The sequence below is a fragment of the Uloborus diversus genome, chromosome 1, assembly GCF_026930045.1.
Source record: "Uloborus diversus isolate 005 chromosome 1, Udiv.v.3.1, whole genome shotgun sequence".
Lineage (NCBI taxonomy): Eukaryota > Metazoa > Arthropoda > Arachnida > Araneae > Uloboridae > Uloborus > Uloborus diversus.
The window spans coordinates 107,857,478-107,877,047 of record NC_072731.1 but is presented as its reverse complement, the minus strand read 5'-3'; the positions used below and the strand labels follow the sequence as shown (position 1 = coordinate 107,877,047).

The 19,570-nt window shown below is 32.5% G+C and overlaps 2 protein-coding genes across 2 annotated transcripts; both read left to right on the top strand.

Moving 5' to 3' along the window:
* The first annotated feature begins 13,484 nt into the window (after window positions 1-13,484).
* On the top strand, window positions 13,485-15,939 carry LOC129234261 (uncharacterized). The gene is made up of 2 exons (XM_054868259.1): window positions 13,485-15,585; window positions 15,734-15,939. The coding sequence occupies exons 1-2, from the start codon at window positions 13,485-13,487 to the stop codon at window positions 15,937-15,939; spliced, it is 2,307 nt and encodes a 768-aa protein (XP_054724234.1).
* Window positions 15,940-16,678: 739 nt separating this feature from the next.
* LOC129234258 (uncharacterized) lies at window positions 16,679-17,848 on the top strand. The gene has a single exon (XM_054868246.1). It carries the CDS (start codon window positions 16,679-16,681, stop codon window positions 17,846-17,848), a length of 1,170 nt encoding a protein of 389 aa, XP_054724221.1.
* The last annotated feature ends 1,722 nt before the right edge of the window (window positions 17,849-19,570 follow it).

Genomic DNA, 19,570 nt, shown 5'->3' with positions numbered 1-19,570 from the left:
GTAAATCCAAAGACAGAAAATACTTATTAAAATGTTAAAAAAATCACACATGTTAGCTAAGAGCATTTAGCACTTTTTTAATCTTGTTAACTTTAAAATTTCGGAAAAAAATATAAATAACCTGTCTTAATACATATGGTAAAGCTGTTTCAAAGTCACGGAATGTAACGGAAGAAATGTGAAAGTTGAAAAAGGAAAACAAGACTAAGCATTCAGTTTGAAGAAAAACTGAAAGTGGAGAACTTAAAGCAGGAAATTACAAGCGATTCAACAGTTGAAAATGTCATTTCAAAAAGTTGCCCTAAGGTAACAAAGTCTTCCAAAGAACGGAAAAAAGAGGGGCAGGTTTTTACGAAAGTGTCAAAAACAGTTTATATTTTCCTCCAAATGCATTACAAAGTTAAAATGCGGTCGATTTAGCTCCAACGTTATCTTAAAATGCGCCCAATATAAAATAAATAATAGTAACTCATAATCGCAAAATGAATAAATTCAAACCGTCTAAGATCAATGATATTTATGTTTCATTCGGAAATTGAAAAAAAATTCCGCGAAAAGTTTTATGAAAAGCTTAAGTGAAAATAAAAGCATACGATTTAAAAGAAAATTATGTAATATACACTGGTGTGCAAAAATTAAGGACGAAGTCGAAAAATTAGCATATCAGCCGAAGAGGCAGAGCGGACACAAAGACCAATCAGGAGATTAGGTAAGGTGATGTACGGTAGCACATGCGCAGATCTGCAGGAAGACGTAGTGGGGGAGTGTCTGAGTAGTATAAAGCATGTTGTCGGTGTAAGATCAGCATTTCTGGCAAAGAGATTGCACGCCGTATAGCAGTTAAAATCACACCGAGTTGCTACCTCAGCGAGAAATGGCGAATAATCAATCTGTTAGACGACATCTGGATGCTTTTACAGGAGGTCGAATCATTAGGAAGTTGGAGAAAGGCTGCAGTGTGACAAGTGTGGCTGCAGAGTTCGGAATTGCACGACGGTCGGTTTGCACGACGCCCTATACGGTGTGTACCTCTAACGCCTGCCCATCGGAGAAGGCGTTCTCTGTGGTCTAGGGAACACCGGAATTTGAGAGACAATGAATGGGGACGAGTACTCTTTACAGATGAGAGCAGATTCAGTCTGAGTAGCGATTCTCATCGCAAACTCATCTAGAGAGAGCGGGGAAGCCGCAATCATCCCTCGAACATCATTGAAAGGGACAGGTATGGAGGTCGCGGTGTTCTCGTTTGGGGAGGCATCATGCTTGGTAGTCGTACAGACCTTCACATCTTCGACGCAAGTTCAGTCAACGGGACCCGTTATTGAAACGAGATTCTTCTTCCATATGTGCGTCTTTTTAGAGGCGCTATGGGTCCGCAGTTCCTTTTCATGGACGACAATGCACCATGTCATCGCACAGTAGCTGCCGAACAGCTCTTAGAGAGTGAGGATATTGAACGTATGGATTGGCCGGCCGATCTTCGGATCTCAATCCAAGCGAGCATGTATGGGATTTTCTAAGCAGATGCTTGACAGCTCGTACCTTACCACCAGTAACGATTCGGGAACTTCGATTGGCGTTGCAAGATGAATGGGCAGCAATGCCTCAACAACTCATTGACACCCTCATTCTCAGCATGGGCATACGCTGTGAAACCTGCCTTGCAGTCGGAAGAGATCATATCCCCTACTAAAGACCGGATGTTTCTTGCTGGACACGCATCACAGGGATGTTTCGGCCTTCCGTCGCATTGCGCTACATGCTACTTTTTCAATAAAGCTTCTTTTTATCCCTCTGATTTCTCTTTTAGTAAGTGTTGCTTACATTACACATGTCCTTACGTATTGTAGATCTTACGGTATTGATTTGGAATGTATTGATTTGGAAAGCTTTTGTACAAAGTTATATTGAAAAAACCGTCTCGTCCTTAATTTTTGCGCACTAGTGTATACTGATAATACAAGTGATAATACAAGTACAATCACTTTTACGTAATACCTAAGCAGTTGAAAATATATTTTGCAATCCCAGAGTTGAATCAAAGCATATTGTGCCATTAAAATCACATTTAAAACTAATATTATTCTGTCATCATGTTTATAAAACAGCAATTTTCTTTTCTAAAATGCACTATATAAAACTTTGTCAAATTGTATAAATTTGACCATCTTATATGTAAACAATAGTGTCTTTTTCTTTCAGTACTAAGCACTTACCATTGTATTTAAGAATTTTTCTTTAAAATCGAGAAATACGGTATTTGCCTCTATAGCCTTTCCCTAGATATTTTTATCCTATTATACTGTCTTCATATTTCTAAATACCTCTTAAATTCTTCCAATTTTTTCACCAAAATAGCATATTCTCAAGGAATAGTAGACCAGTTTGATTCACTGAAAGGGATTAAGACGTTGAGAATAAAGCATCTTTCGCAATCTTTATTCTTAACAGTTTTCATATTTCTAACCAGCTAAACCCATTTTTTTTTTTTTTTTTTTTTTTTTTTTTTTTGCAGAAAAGAAAATAAAGGCATGCAGGCATTATATGTCAAAGCTTATCTCGTTTTTTTGATAAAGAAAAAATTTATTTTCTTTACAAGTATGTACATAGAATCAACCAGTAATTTCCTGAACAAGATTTGCGATGTAATTAAAAAAGGTCTCCCAGGAAATGACAAGCAAATCCTAGAGATGATTTGAACTAACTTACATTTATGGGGTTTTAAAAGTTTAGTTAACTACATATTATTACATTTCATACTTAGAAACTACTGCTATTTATATTGCTTTTTTAAAGAAATTTGATTATTGTATATGGTATATTTTACTTGAGAACTGTCTACACCATCACGGTATGATTTCGGTACAGAGGATGTCGTGACATACATCCAGTGTTCAAACTATTGCTATATTATGGTAAACAGGGGGTGTGGGTGATCATGTATGACTCAAGGAATTTGTTACACGGCTGAAAATTCAGGAAAATTTTACGTTAAATATTACATTAAAATGGAATGTTTACAGTACGGGAAGGATTTATAGTAAATTGTACCGAACAAAGTAAACGATTCCTGCGCCATTTGATACACCTCGTGACTTACAGTGCGAAGCAGGTAACATCAGTATTTCCCCTAACTCGATGTTCCCCAACTCGTATGGTTTGCATCAAAACCGCCTGCCAATCTGAAGGTCCCGAGATCGAAACTGATGTGTGCATTTTGCGTTTTTTAATCATCTTTTATTTACCGCAGAATTTCACAGTAAAGTAGGATTTTACGGTGAAAGTTACTGGTACCATAGATGCCGATAACTTTTATCGAAAAATTTCGAGATTTTTTTCAACAGTGTAGTACAATATAGTAAATGCAGTAACAATTGCAACTTCATGAATGGCAGTTAATAATATAGCTGGAAGGCAAAACACAACGCTTAGAAATTAAATACTTATAATAATTTTCTGGATTTTATTATTTAAATATAGACTATATATATTTATCTTTATATAAAGTTATCCTTGTGGGAGGAAAAGACTTTGATACACTGTTAAAAATTCAGGTAAATATTACTGCAAAAAGGTGCGTTCGCAGTACGGAGTTTTTTTTTATATATATAAAAAAAACTGTACCGGAAAAAGTAAGCGATTGCAGTGCAAATCTGTTCACCACTAGACTTGAGGAGGGAAGCATACATTTCTTCATTCTCGCTGGCCTGTCGTGGTCCAGTTGGTAAAGGGTATAACGAAACGGGCCGCGATTACCAACGGTGTAGTTTCGAACCTTACCTCCTGCATCTTGTCTTTTTCCTTTACGCAACCAGTCACAGCTTTTTTTTATTTTTCTACCATAAAATTCACAATAAAATAAGATTTTACAATAAGAAGTACTGGCTTAACATATGCCAGTACGTTTTCCCGTAAAATGTTTAACTGTGTACTTATAGCTGAATTTGGATATCTAGGGTGAGGAGATTAAAAATCATTGTAACAGAGTGCTGATGGCTTTTTAAAGTTTATTAGTCATTAAACTTCAAATTAAAACTCGTATTGCTCCAAAAACGAAAAAGAAAAAATATATTTTTGCAGCACACCATCATTTTTTGATATTTCAATGAAAGCGAATTGTAATTTTAATACTGTGCTATTCAATAATCAACACTTCTGTAAAGAGCTCTGTGGTTTTTATGCGTGATTTAATAGCCAAATCAAGTAATAAAGGTGTCTAGCCGTTGAAAAAAAAGTACTTCCGTTTAAAGTCTATACTTAAGTGAAATACTTTTTCACGCGGTTTCGTTTAATATGTTTTTCAAAAACTTGGCCTTCATATATGTAAAGGATCATTCCTCAACTATAAAAATATGTATTCAAACATTAGTCAGATTTGAGATGTATACGTATATACTAATAGCTATTCGTTGTGCACATAAATGAGTAATTGCTGTACTAATTGCCTCCTTCATGTGTACACATTGTCTTAACATGATTTAGATTGTCACCAATCATTTTTAAACTAGTGAGAACTGGAGTAAAATGTTATTTACCAGAATTGACAGCCTGTTATGTAACATCTATTAGATGTAGAAATAACTGTTTACAGTTTAGTGTGAGATTAAGCTTATAAAAAGAAATCTATCAGCGGTTAGAATCATTTCATACACTTTGCAAAGTAATGTATTTCACTTGGTAAGAAATGTATCAGAAAACATATAAAAATACTCATCTTACCAAACAACTAGTTCAAACGAATCATGGTTACAAAAAGGTCGATTGTCACTAAGTTTCACAGCTCATAACGTCCAAGTACACAGGATGCATTATTAGAGAAATGAACTAAAACTAAAAAAAGAGCAGGAGTGATATCAGTTTTTCAAGAAGTTTCTGAAAACTATAACGGATTTTACCTTACTATTTTGACTCTCCAGATTTACTCATTTTTAGTACTGTACAGATTTAAAGCATTTAATAAGATTTAAAAAAAAAAAAGCCGAAAGATTTGCATACACATAAAATTATAAACTACAACTTATTGAATTTGATCTTATTTTTGCTACTTTTCTAGTTGAAAAAGAAAACAAACGCATAAAGAAAAAGTTTTTCTCCCTTAATATGAAAATTATGCTCAGTAAGCAACGCGTCTCCCAATTCGTACTGAAAATTATACTGAAATGCATAAAGTATCAAAGAGAGGACCCTCTTTACCTATTTTGGCAAATAAAAATTGTTAATAATTTCAAAAAAAAGAACATACAGATTTTCTTTAAACGAGCTGATCTGTGCATCACATGACTTCCTTTTACTCCAATTTCATCTCCTTTTTTTCATTATTGGCAGTTTTAATATTATTCAATAGTTTCCTCTCTAAATATCACCAACAGTGGCAAAATTGAAACCAGATTTAAAAAAATAAAAAAAATCGTTAAAATTGTCGCCAATTTGGCGACAAAACTTGGCGACCAAAATATTGGTGATATATCGCCAAGTGTCAGCCAAATTATAACACCACGTGAGTATACATCAAGATTAATAATGATTTCCCCCCAAAAAGGGACAAAAGACCCCCTTTGAAGCATACGAATGCAACCAAAAAGAAAGGTGCACAATTAGACCCCACTAGGAATCTATGTACCAAATTTCAACTCTCTAGGACATTCCGTTCTTGAGTTATGCGACATACATACACACATAACACATGCGCACATACATACGTACGTAGAGACGTCACGAGAAAACTCGTTGTAATTAACTCGGGGATCGTCAAAATGGATATTTCGGGTATTTGTACGTTCCTGGGCACATATCCACGTGTGGTCAGGTTGAAAAAAAAACTCAACATTCATTTTCAGTTGAGCAAAATGGAAATTAAGGCCGATTTTTGGGGGAAATTTTTTTCGCGAATACAGTACTTCTTTTTTCTTCCTTTTACAAAAAAAGAAGTATTGTATTCGCGAAACTATTTTCACCCAAAAATCGACCTTAATTTCCATTTTGCTCACCCCCAAACGAATGTTGAGTTTTTTTTTTCAACCCGGCCACACGTGGATATGTGCCTAGGAACGTACAGACACCCAAAATAACCATTTTGACGATCTCCGAGTTAATTACAACGATTTTTCTTGTGACGTTTGTAGGTACGTATGTATGTGCGTATGTGTGTATGTGTCTATGTATGTCGCATAACTCAAGAACGGAATGTCCTCGAAAAGTGGAAATTTGCTACGTAGACTCCTAGTGGGGTCTAGTTGTGCACCTTCTTTTTTGGTTGCATTCGTTTGCTCCAATAGGGGTCTTTTGCCCCTTTTCTGGGGGAAATCATTGTTAATTTCGATGTAAACTCAAGTGGTGTTATAATTTGGCGGACACTTGGCGATATATCTCCAGTCTTTTGGTCGCCAAGTTTTTTTAGCCAACCTGGCGACAAATTTGGCGATTTTTTTTTTTTTTAACTGGTTTCAATTTGGCCACTGTTGGTGATATTTAGAGAGTAAACTATTGAATCATATTAAAACTGCCAATAATAAGAAAATGACATTAAATTGGAGTAAAAGAAAGTCATGTGATGCACACATCAGCTCGTTTGTAAAAGGAAGTAAAAAGGAAAAAAAAAACATTTACTAGAACGTCTTGAACAAACACTTTTTTTCGTTTTTGCTGGATAAAGCGGACGGAGTGTGATTTATTTCTGAAAGATCAGTTATTCAAGAGTTAGTTCACTTAGCCTTTTGCAACGTATCTAAAATAGCCCATTATGCAACTTGTTTATTTTGGTTCATGGCGCATTTGTTGCTAATGACTGAAAACAGATGCTTTCTTTATTAAGACATAGTAATCAGACAAAAAAACGATGTTTTCATTATTAACTGAAACATGATCTATCGCTATTTCTAGTCCGGAATTGTGTCATTTAAGACACCTAATTCATCTGTGCTATTCGATACTAAAGACACATAAAATAACAGTGCATTACGTTGTACTACGCTATCATTAATATACTTAATGATAACTTCGAACGAAAAATATAATGCCCTTTCACAATCTATAAACTAACGGTCGTTAATTTTTGGAATTCTCCGGAAATTTTCAATTTTTGCGCATTGTAAATAATCATTATAACATTATTTATAATTTTTGACAGCTGTGAAAATGTTTATAATCCACCCCACCACCGTTCAAGTACTTGTTTTCTTATGTTTCCATAATTATTGATAGTTTTTAACAGTTTTTGGTTTCAAAAATTCAGTAAACTATTATGAAGCTGGGAAGAAAATGCGAAAAATTATTGAAATAAAAGGCAAAAATAATTTGCCTATGTGGAAAACATCTTTATAAAATATGATAAAAATTAATGGTCAAGGTAACCTCGGTGTCCGTTTCTAAGGAACTAGCAGAAATACTGTATGAAGTAATCTTTTTACTTGGGCAAAAACTATTAAGGCACCGCAGCAAACATGTAAGTAAACGTGGCCGAAAAAATTAGACATACCACTTGTAAGGGAAGTGTAGAATTACTTCCAAACGGTGATAACCAAAGAGAGTAAGTAGCCTATAAAAAGTAAAAACAGAGGAAAAAAGTTAACATGAAGAAAAACTATTTTTCAACATTCCAGACATGAAGAAAAAAAAAATTTAAAACCAGAGGGAAAAAAACAAAACGAGAACAAAAAAAAAAAAAAAAAACACTAAAACTAAGTTCTTTAAACGACATTTCCAGTGTTCCATTTTTTCCTTGTTGTCTAGAAACCGTTTTTTGCAATTATAAACTTCTTTAAACAGTTTCAGAAGCTTGTTGTTACAGTAAATGTTTATTATTTGCCAGATTTATCAAAATCTTTTGTGGTATTTCTTATCGTTTTTAATGTTTATAATTGATAAACATTGTTTTATATTAAAGCATGATCGAGATATTTTAGTTATTAACATTCTAATCTTCCATTTTTTTTTTTTTTGGTAAATATAGTAGTGCTAATTTTTTAATCATAACAGCAAACAAATCATGTAGAAATTTTGCCATGGGAAAAAAATACTCATGTAAAAGAAGTCTAACATCTAATTTTTATTCCTGAATCTAATTCTTATTTACGATGTGAACGATGAACTTCCATACGATAACCTCCTTAAAAACTATCAGGATAATCCCGACAACTACATTAAAGACCCTTGTATTGATGTGGGGTGAGAGTTGAAAAGTCCTATAAAAGATTCTGTATGCCTGCATACCAGATTTTTAAACCCCAAGATCATACATACTCAGCACTTGTAGAACGTTGCGTTCATATGTCTTGGCATTAACTATAAAGTTAACCCGTAACACAGGGACCCAACGCTGTAATAATAACATACGACAAAGTGGGTTATTTTGCCGTTTCTCCAGGCAATCTTTCCGTACTAAGCCAGTACCAATCATGTTTGAGACTAAAACAAAATTAGAACAGGATGAAACACATTGGAAAAGTAAGAAAATATAATAAAATCAATAGGAACAATACTTTAGGAGCGAGCTGAGTTCGGGAAGGGGAGAGAGGGGAAGTTGTTGTTGATTATAACAAGAACTACAACTTTTGTATTTGCACTTTTTTTTACATAACCTGAAAATTTATGCAAAAAATTCAAAAATTCAAATTTGTGGTTTTTTATTTTTGCCTTCCATAAAAAATGATTTTTTCACGAAACGTAGGGAAAAGTTACCTTTTTATGTCTCAAATACACTGACAATTTTTATTTAAAACATTTATTTTTTCTTCGATTTTTGATTTAATAAAAAAAAGCACTATAGTTTTCAATTGAAACATCTCACGTCAAAATATCTAATTTTTATTAAATTATCGGAGCGTGTCTTTTTTCGTTGGAATCTCTACTTTCTGATGGTATAAAAAATACATATACAATAGTATGGAAAAAATTCGCAAAAAATGAAAAAAAAAAAAAAAAAACACGAAAAATTCGAATTTGAAAAAAAAAAAAACTCATCATTCCGTAAAATTTTAAGTAATTTATATAACTTACCAACTAACTACTCAAAAAGTGTAAGTTTCTATGTTAAATTGCTAATTTAAATCATTGAAAATCCATGGAGCATAGAGATTGCAATAAACACGCGAAAATAGTTAACAAAAGTCGACATACACGCAGTATGATAATGCGCTTTTACTGCAACTACGAGTAAATTAGGCCCATTTCTCAAACGAACTATAATGTTTTCATCAAAATCATTCTGCGTGTTTTGTTTTTGAATATGCTGTAATTTGTTTTGTGTTATCTCTTGTATTGTTATTTTGAATAACTTCACATATTCAATGATCGGGAAGGAAAAATGTGAAAGAAAGTTTTGATTTTAAAAACGACTATATTCCTGTATCATTCAATTTTTTTTTTAGGTTATGTTACATTAAGCATATTATTAATGAAAGAAAAAAATAATACTTTTATTTTATAGCTGGTTGATTCAAATTAAAATACATGTAGTATTTGTCTTACTATGTTGATTCCAAAAATTTCATTAAAAGAAGTAAATTCGTCACAATTTATACTTTAAGTAATTTAAACTGCACTTGTATGTTTATAAATGATGTCTATTGCTCGAACGATCTTAGCAGCTGCTACTAAACAATCAGCAGGTAATAATGCCCAGACCTTTCTAGACCATTTGACTCTTCTGTACAAAATATTTTCTGAAGGCTACAATGTTCTACAGACCATTCAAGTAAAAAGTTATCCTCACATATAGAATGGCGAATATCACTGGGCTCTACACTGATCGACTAACGCTCTGACGTCACCATGAAGAGAAGTGTAGACAATAAACACAAAACAATTGAGAATTTAATATCAGCTTTAATTCATCGAACTTGTCAAAGTCAATACAATGATGAGACTGCAATAACTACGTTTTGTACTTCAAGACAGAGAAAATCAAAGGAACGAAAAGAAATAAATAAAGAATCTCACATATAATTTCCATTCTCATGTTTTTTTTTTTTTTTTTTTGCTAAGATTTTTTTTTTAATATCTCAAAAGAAAAAATACGATCGGTTCAAAATAACAAAACAAGAGATAACACAAAAGAAATTACAGCATATTCAAATACAGCGCATCTATATACAGCGCATTATCATAACTGCTTGTATGTCGATTTTCAGTAACTATTTTCGCGTGTTTTTGCAATCTCTATGTTCCATGAATTTTCTATTTTTTAATTTCGCAGTTTAACATGGAAACTTATATTTTTTGAGTAATTAAAGCGTAAATTTTAATAAATAACTTACATTTTTACGTAATGATGATTTTTTTTTTTCAAATTCAAAATTTTCTGTGATTTTTCATTTTTTTGCGAAATTGTTCAATATTATTGCATATATTTTTTTAACCATCAAAAAAACATGCTTCAATTTTTTAAAAAAATCAGATATTTTGACGTGAGATTTTTCGATTGAAAATTACAATGCTTGTTTTTAAAAAATAGAAAAAAGAATATTTTAAATAAAAAAAGTTGCAATGTCTTTGAGACATAAAAAGGTAACTTTTAACTAAGTTTCGTGAAAAAAATCGCTTTTGTGGGGTAGATAAAAATAAAAGACGAAAAAGTTGATTTTTTGAATTTTTCGCATAAATTTTGAGGTTTTGTGAAAAAGTGAAAAAACAAAATTTGTAGTCCTTTTTATTACCAACAACATCGTCATTTTTTTTTTCAATAGGATTCGTAGTTTGACTGGAAATCGTGATTAACTGATTCCCCCCCTTAAACCTCCCCTCCTCCTCCCCCTTCCCGAACTCAGATCGCCCGTAAATTATTTTTTCTATTAATTTTGTTATATTTTCTTACTTTTCTGATGGGTTTCATCCTGTTCTATTTTTTTAAAACTTTTTACCATTTTCAAAGGTATCGGCACTGTCCTATACGTCACAGAGAGTGATAAAAACAAGAACACTAAAGATCCATTTTCAGTAGAACAAACAGGCAGAAGTCCTTTGAGCATTTTATTGGCTAATTGTAAACGAAATATTTTGACTGCTGGTAAATGTTTCCACGTGTTAGCGAAATGAACAAAAGTTATCAAACACTTGTTGTAACTATTGAAATGGTTAATTATTAGTATTTGGCCGTGAAATGACCAGAGTGTACTGCTAAATATAAAAATATTCATATATTTTTTACGCTAAGAATACAAATTAAAATATTAACATGCTTCGTTTTACCTAAATTTTTATTTTGATTCAATAAAGTTCTTCCTCACATCGATCCCTTCCCCCCTCCATAGAAAAAAACCACTCACACACAATCGCAAAACTTCAGAAACATACAATCTAACACTTGAAAAGCTGCCTCTGTCTCCCTAGCTGAATCTACTGATGCACTATCGCGTAAACCCATCTTGAAACGGATGAAAAGAACTATTTAAACATAATAGAAACAGTTTTCTTACTCGTGTAACTGATTATGATGCTCATTAACACGTTTACACAGCAATTTAAAGTTCATAAAATCCTTGAATTTCAACGATTTTTATTATAACCCTTAAATTAAATTTGCAATTGAAAAACCAGTGTTTCCCATTTTTTAAATTTCAATTGTTTCTTTAGCAAAGAAACGAGATAAAATATTTCCGCATGCGCAAAAAAATTAAATACACGATAAATAAAATTTATCGCAATCATGAAAACAAAAGGAGCAATTCACTGTAAATTGTTTTTTTCCTTTTTAAGAGCAAGTACCTAACAACATGTGCGGAGCATTTTAAAAACATTAAATTATTGGGTATTTTATCCTACCACTAGACGTTTTTTTTAACTTTAACATTTTCCACTTTCTAATCAAAACCATTTTCGCGTTATTTATTAAAAATTAAAATAAAAATTTTCTTATCTGCCTATTAGGCAATCTTAGCAGAGTCTTTTTTTCTCCCACTGGGAAAACATTTTTGCCGACACGTTTTAATGTGTGAAGCAAAAGCTTAGTTTATTAATGGTTTACTAACAAGAAATTTATTTCTGCAATAGATTCAGAATTTCAAATAATAAGATGCAATGAAATATACAATGAACAAAGGACGCTTAAGACATTTAAAAAAAACTATTAACCATTTAAAATTGAAAACCTGAATCCAGCGTCAAAAGTATTGTGTTTGCTTTCGAGCCAGAAGATTTTGGGATCTATTCCCGGTGTAGCAGTTCTTGCATCGTAAAAGACGTTAGTAAGACGGTAGTTGTTGTAACACGGTGCCTAGAACTTTTAAGTCATTGTCAGATAAGGAAAAATTTCATGTATTTGGCTTGAAAATGCAAATTAAACTAGTCAGCCATGCCTGTGTAATTTTTTTTTTTTACAAACATTAATCTTGATGAATGACCTAGGTTTTGTGAGAAAAAAAAATGAAAGCAAGAAGTTTCAGTATTAATATATATATATATATATATATATATATATATATATATATATATATATATTGTTCAAGCTTTGTAACTTTAAGTTTAACTGTAGGTGGCGTAGTTGGGACACCGATATATATTGCATGTCTGTTTAATTTGGTCTGTCTTGTTATTTTGTTTCTTCTGAGTTCTTGTACTTAGTTCATTTAGCCTTGTTTGAACGTTATCTCTAGAATCTTGAAATCATATAATTAACTTTAATTTCTTTAGTATTATATACAAAAATTTTAGTTACTTTTAATACCTTAAATCAAATAAAGGACGTTTTTATGAATTTTTTTGAGCTGTTTACTGAATTGCAAATTTTCTGAAAATAGCACATGTAGTTGCGATACATGTTTTTTGGTGAACGCGGACGTGATATATATGCAAGAAAAACCTATACAGCGAAGGTAAGCTCTTGAAATATATTCGTACTGAAACAGTTGAGTCTTTTGAGAATGGAATCAGTTAACAAATTGAAAGCTAAGCGACAATACGTGCGCGCAAGTTGCACTAAGTTACTTACAAAATTAGAGACTGCTTTAACTAGTGATATTGAAGAAACTGATGAGGAAGAACTTTTAGAACTTAATGAACTTTTTCGTGAAAAAGAAGACTTGTTGAAAACATTAAATTCGGAAATTGAAAAGCAATGGACTGAAGCTGAGAGCTTTGAAAAAGAACTTGACACTTGCGAAAAATATTCCGAGCTAATTTTGTATACCAAGTTTAAAATTAAACAGCGGATTAAGAAGTTAAATAAGGACAATTGTTGCAACGAAAGTGCTTTGTTGAACTCGACTGTTTCTGAAACAGGTGCTTCTAACATGAAGTTGCCTAAATTACGAATTGATAAATTTTCTGGTGATCCCAGCTCATGTTTAGAATTCTTTAACAGTTTTCAGACATCAATTCATCAAAAGAAATTGCTGAGTAAAATTGAAAAATTTTCCTACCTGAAATCACTGTTAACTTGAAGAGCTTACAATGTTGTGAAAGGATTTCAACTTTCTGAAGAAAATTAAGAGTCGTGTCTTGAGCTTTTGAAGCAGCGTTTCGGTGAAACCGATCTTATTATAAACTTTCACATGAATAATCTATTAAACCTTCAACCCGTTAAAAATTCTTCAAATTTTAGCGGTCTACGGGAATTGCACGACCAGTGCGACGTTAACATTAGAAGTTTGCAAAATCTTGGAGTTACATCTGGTTCATACGGTCATTTATTGAATCCAATTCTTATGAAATTACTACCTCAAGATATGATGTTAGATTTTCATCGTAAGTGTAAACCCAAAAGAGGTAAGGACGTTTCTGAATTGCTTATTTTTTTGAGAAATGAAATTAAGTGTCGTGAAGTTATATCGGCTGTTTATAACTCTTGTAGTTCCAGTAAAGTATGCAGTGACTCTAGGGCTAAACCTAATAATGGTCAAAAACAGAATCCACGATTTGGAAAGGGAAACATTTCAACAATGACTTTAAATACATCTCAAAATGTACTAGCAGACAAATTGTTTTGGATATTTTGTAAATCTCATAATAATCATTTTTCTAATAATTGTGACGTAGTAACAGATAATGTTAAAAAACAAATACTTAAGAAAGAATATTGTTGTTATAAATGTTTTCGTAAAAACCATCTTTCTGCTGAATGCAGAAGTAAAATTGATAAATGTAACTTTTGTAATGAATTTAGTCATAACAAATTGTTTTGCAAATTAAGTCAAACTTCTAGTAATAATTCTAATACAAATACTCTAGTGTCTCTAACGCAATCTGAAACATCTAACGAATTTAAAGCGACACTTTTGCAAATTTGCATTGTTGCTATATCAGCAAATAGCGGTAAGGAGCTAGTATGCTGTTTTATTGACCCTGGAAGTGAAAGGACATTTTTAACGAGAAAACTTGTAAACTCTTTAAAATTAAAACCAATTAGGAAAGAAAAACTAATGATCTATTTTGGTCAGCATAAACCCCAAGAAATTATTTATGATGTTGTGTCAGTGAAGTTACGCAGCATATTTAATTCTAGCTCCCTGAAAATTGAAGCTTTAGTTACAGATGTTATCACTTGCGCAAAATTGAAACAAGCTCCTCGCGACCTTCACAGACTTCTTTGCTCACAAGGGTACAAATTGTGTGATCCTAAAAGGAAAGATGAAACAGGAATCCTGTTAGGCTCTTATTATGCTTGGCAAACCATGAGGGGTGAAGTTAAACAATTACCGGGTGGGTTGTTTATTAGTGAAACTATATTCGGACATACTGTTCAGGGCCCATTGGAATCGGAAAACTTTAACTCAACAGCGGGAGTGCATTTTATGAGCACAGCTGATGCAGAATTAAACAATGAAATAAATAAATTTTGGAGTTTGGAATCGCTAGGCATAATAGCTAACGAGGTAAATAATTCAGATTTGGCTATCGTGAAAGATTTCGAAGATAACCTAAAATTTGTCGATGGTAGGTATGAAACGAAACTTTTGTGGAAACCCCATGAACTTCCGTTAAGCAATAACTTTAAGATTGCAGAGTACCGTTTCGAAAATTTAAAACCTAAATTATATAAAAACGAATGGTTGCTGGAAAATTACAATGCTATTATGCTAGAACAGTTAAGAGACGGTGTAATTGAATCATGTAAAAGTGAAACGCGTGAAACGAAAAGTTATTATATGCCGCACAGACCTGAAGTAAGAAAAGAAAAATCAACGACAAAGGTTAGGATTGTTTATGATGCCTCATCAAAATCAATTAATTGTAACTCTCTTAATGAATGTCTTGATTCAGGACCGAATTTAAATCCAACCATTTTAGACGTCATATTAAAATTTCGAAAAAATAAAATAGGATTTTCCGCTGATATCGAAAAAGCTTTTCTCCAAATTAAAATTGCAGAAGAAGATAGGGATTACTTGACATTCTTATATTTTGAAAATTGCGACAGTAGCAAAGAAACCAAATCTTATGGAATGACTCGTGTCCCCTTTGGTGTGACGAGTAGCCCCTTTATTTTAGCTTCCGCTATTAAGTATCACATTAAAAAATACGAAAAAAGTAATTATGAAACATACAACATGCTTAACACTTCACTTTACGTGGATGATTTATTTTTTGGTTCTGAGACTGTTGAATCTGCTGTTAAATTGTCCACTGAAGCTGTTCCGATCTTGAAAGAAGCGGGTATGAATCTTAGAAAATTTCAGACTAATTCAGTTGAATTAAAAAATGAATGGCATAAATCTGACTTTTGCGTAAGTACAGAGGAAAATACAAAAAAAGCCTTTTCAAGTATTAGGTATAAATTGCGACACTGACAATTATGTTTTAGGACTGGAGCTAATGCCTCTATTAGACATGTTACAAAAACCCTTAAAATGTAGCAAAAGAGTTGTGTTACAGACAGCGGCTAAATGCTTTGATCCTGCTGGATTTATTTCTCCTTTCCTAATTCGAATCAAGTGTATTGTACAAGAACTGTGGGAAATGGGACTTGATTGGGACGAAACGTTCAATGCAGAAATGAGAAAGAAGTGATCTGAATGGTGTTCTGAGCTAAATGTATTAAGACATTTTCAATTCCAAGATATTATTTTACATTCTTCCGAAGTAGGGGAAAAAACACTACAGTTTCATATTTTTTCTGATGCTACCCCAAAGACGTACGGGGCAGTAGCCTATTTTAGATTTATTTCTAAAAATAATGTGATTGAAACAAGTTTTGTTATGCCAAAATCGAGAGTAGCGACTCTGAAAAAAATAACTCTTCCAAGACTTGAATTGATGGGTGCTGTAATTGCAGCACGCCTATTAAAATATCTTGAGAATTTATTTAGTGTTCACACTATTTTCTTTTGGACTGACAGTACTATTACTTTGCGCTGGATTAAAGGAGCTGCTTCAAAGTGGAAACCCTTTGTTTCCAATAGAGCTGTTGAAATTCAAGATTTAGCTAGTCCTCAAGCTTGGCGATTTTGTGATAGCAAGAACAATGCAGCAGATTTTATTTCCAGGGGCTGCAAAGCTGAAGAGTTAATTGGTAACAGAAAATGGTTACACGGTCCTGCTTGGTTATCAGGAAACGAAGAATTATGGCCCAAAACTTCAACTTAAAGAAAGTGAAATTGATCTAGAAGCTGAACGAAAGATTGTCAGAAATTGTACTGCAATAAATCTAGTTCATTCTGGACAAGAAAAATTTAACCTCTTGACCAAATTTTCTTCATGGTCGAAGCTTTTGCGAGTGACCACATTGTGCCTAATGTTTTTTACCAACATGAAATTGAAATCGGTTTCTGTCATAAAAGATGATTATTTGACGTGTGAAGAATTGAAAAAGGCATCGGATGTAATTATAAGAATTATTCAGGAAGAAGAATTTTCGGAAGAAATAAAATGCTTGAAACAAGGAAACCCAATTACTTCTAATAGTAAAATTAGTTCACTTAATCCATTCATAGATAAAAGTGGAATACTACGAGTCGGGGGAAGATTGAGAAATGCAGAAATAGCTGAATTACAAAAATATCCTATTCTTCTACCGAAAGGAAATTTTATCACTAATTTGATAATCAAGTATTATCACGAAAAACATCTTCATGGCGGAGTCCAATTGCTGTTATTCGTATTAAGACAAGAATTTTGGATCATCAATTCTAGAATTGAAATTAAAAAATGCGTTTGGAAATGTGTGAAAGGTCGTTTCAGGGCAAAGACGCAATCGCAACTAATGGGTGATCTACCTACCAACAGAGTTATTCCAAGTAGAATTTTTTCTGGAACTGGAGCTGATTTCACTGGACCATTCCTTGTGAAAATAAAGAAAGGAAGAGGAGTTAGACCAACTAAATGTTATGTTTGCATTTTTATTTGCTTAGCTACTAAAGCTGTACACTTGGAATTAGTGGGAGATCTGTCCAGCGAATCGTTTATTGCGGCTTTGAAAAGATTTACAGCAAGAAGGGGAAAACCCGAAGAAATAAGTACGGACTGCGGTACCAATTTTGTTGGTGCTGATAGAATTTTGATGAAAGAAATTCCTATTCTAAATTCAAGTCCAGAATTCCGTAATTGGATTTTGGCGGAAAATATAAAGTGGAATTTCAACCCCCCATCAGCACCACATCATGGAGGACTCTGGGAAGCGGCCGTTAAGTCCATTCTGAAATATCACTTACGCCGGATGATCGGTTGTCAAATCCTTACGTATGAGGAATTCCTCACGCTGATCACTCAAGTTGAAGGATGTTTAAATTCAAGACCGATTACCCCAATTTCTAATGATCCTAATGAGTTGGGCGCCCTCACACCGGGATATTTTCTTATTGGGGCTCCTTTGATAGTAGTACCAGAACGGGACTTGACTTCGAAAAAAGTAACCCCTCTGCAAAGGTGGTTTGTTAACGCAGCAAATATTACAGGAATTTTGGAAACGTTTGTCAAGTGAATATTTATGTCAGTTACAACAACGGGGGGGGGGGTGGAGAAATCCCTGTGAGAATCTTCATATTCATGACTTAGTGTTGATAAAAGAGGATAATCAACCACCTTTGACTTGGAAATTAGGTCGCATCATAAAACTTTTTCCTGAAGCAGATGCGAAAGTTCGTGTTGTTTCAGTAAAGACATTAAATGGTGAATTGAAACGTCCAATTACAAAATTGTGCAAATTACCTATTGATAATATTGAAACTTGAAGAAAAAAAAAACTTCGTTTCACTGTATATGGATTTATTATGATTATTTATTTTACGGGCTAATCTAGTTGATTGCTTTGAAATATTGATTTAATTGTGATTATTTTGATATGAATGTTTAATTTGCTTAATTTTAAGTTAGCAGTTAAAGGGATTATTGCTATAAATATTGAATTTTTAGGTTTCAGTTTTTTTAACATAAAGAATGATATTCATCCGGAGGGAGGATGTTCAAGCTTTGTAACTTTAAGTTTAACTGTAGGTGGCGCAGTTGGGACACCGATATATATTGCATGTCTGTTTAATTTGGTCTGTCTTGTTATTTTGTTTCTTCTGAGTTCTTGTACTTAGTTCATTTAGCCTTGTTTGAACGTTATCTCTAGAATCTTGAAATCATATAATTAACTTTAATTTCTTTAGTATTATTTACAAAAATTTTAGTTACTTTTAATACCTTAAATCAAATAAAGGACGTTTTTATGAACTTTTTTGAGTTGTGGACTGAATTGCAAATTTTCTGAAAATAGCACTTGTAGTTACGATATATATATATATATATATATATATATATATATATATATATATATATATTTGAACTCTGTTATTTGAGGATTTATGTTTGGAATTTAAAATAATTAAAACCTAACACATGATTTGACTTAAAATGCATTTTCAAAATCAAATTTTAACTGTGTCTATATTTTGGGCGAATTTGAATCTGCTTAGACTTCACAATGCTGACAGATTAGGTTTGTCTCAGCCATATTTAAAGCATAAGAAAAATATTTTATGTTCCTCCTTGTTGGTATGTTATTCATATTCTCCTCTAGGGGTAGTTATCATAACCCTGAAAAAGTTATAAAGGTTTGAAGGTTTTTTCTTTCTTTCTCTGGCCACTAAGTAGTGCTCTCACGTTAATAACATTTTATGTCAAACAGGAAACACAGTAATCTTACAATAGACAAATCAAAATTTGCTTCAGTTAGTAAAATTTATTTCATTTTGTTACTTTACCGAAATATCAGCCAGATTGCTTAATATCAAAACAGCCGGATTTTTCATTACTTACTTCGTTGCCATGTTCTTACTGATGCATAGATCGATTTAGTTTAAATGTGTCCATTAAATATTACAGAGTTTTGGGTTATATTAAGAATAAATATTTTTTTTTCAATTGCTATTTAACTCAGCCTTAAATATGTATACCATTAAAAATGTCATTTCCATGGTAGACATTGGTATTGTGTTATGAAAATACCTTATACACTTTTTTAAATCTCAAATAATGAGGCATTTAATATCAAAACGAGCAAAATCCATTAAAACAAATACCGTAAGACAAAAATAAACTTTTCATTCTGCCTTCTTAATTTTTTCAAAAAACCTAATGTTTGATGTACATTATTACTATTTTTTGATTAGCTAAGTGATTTTATTCAATTTTGTGACAAGTATTAGCTGATAAAATCACA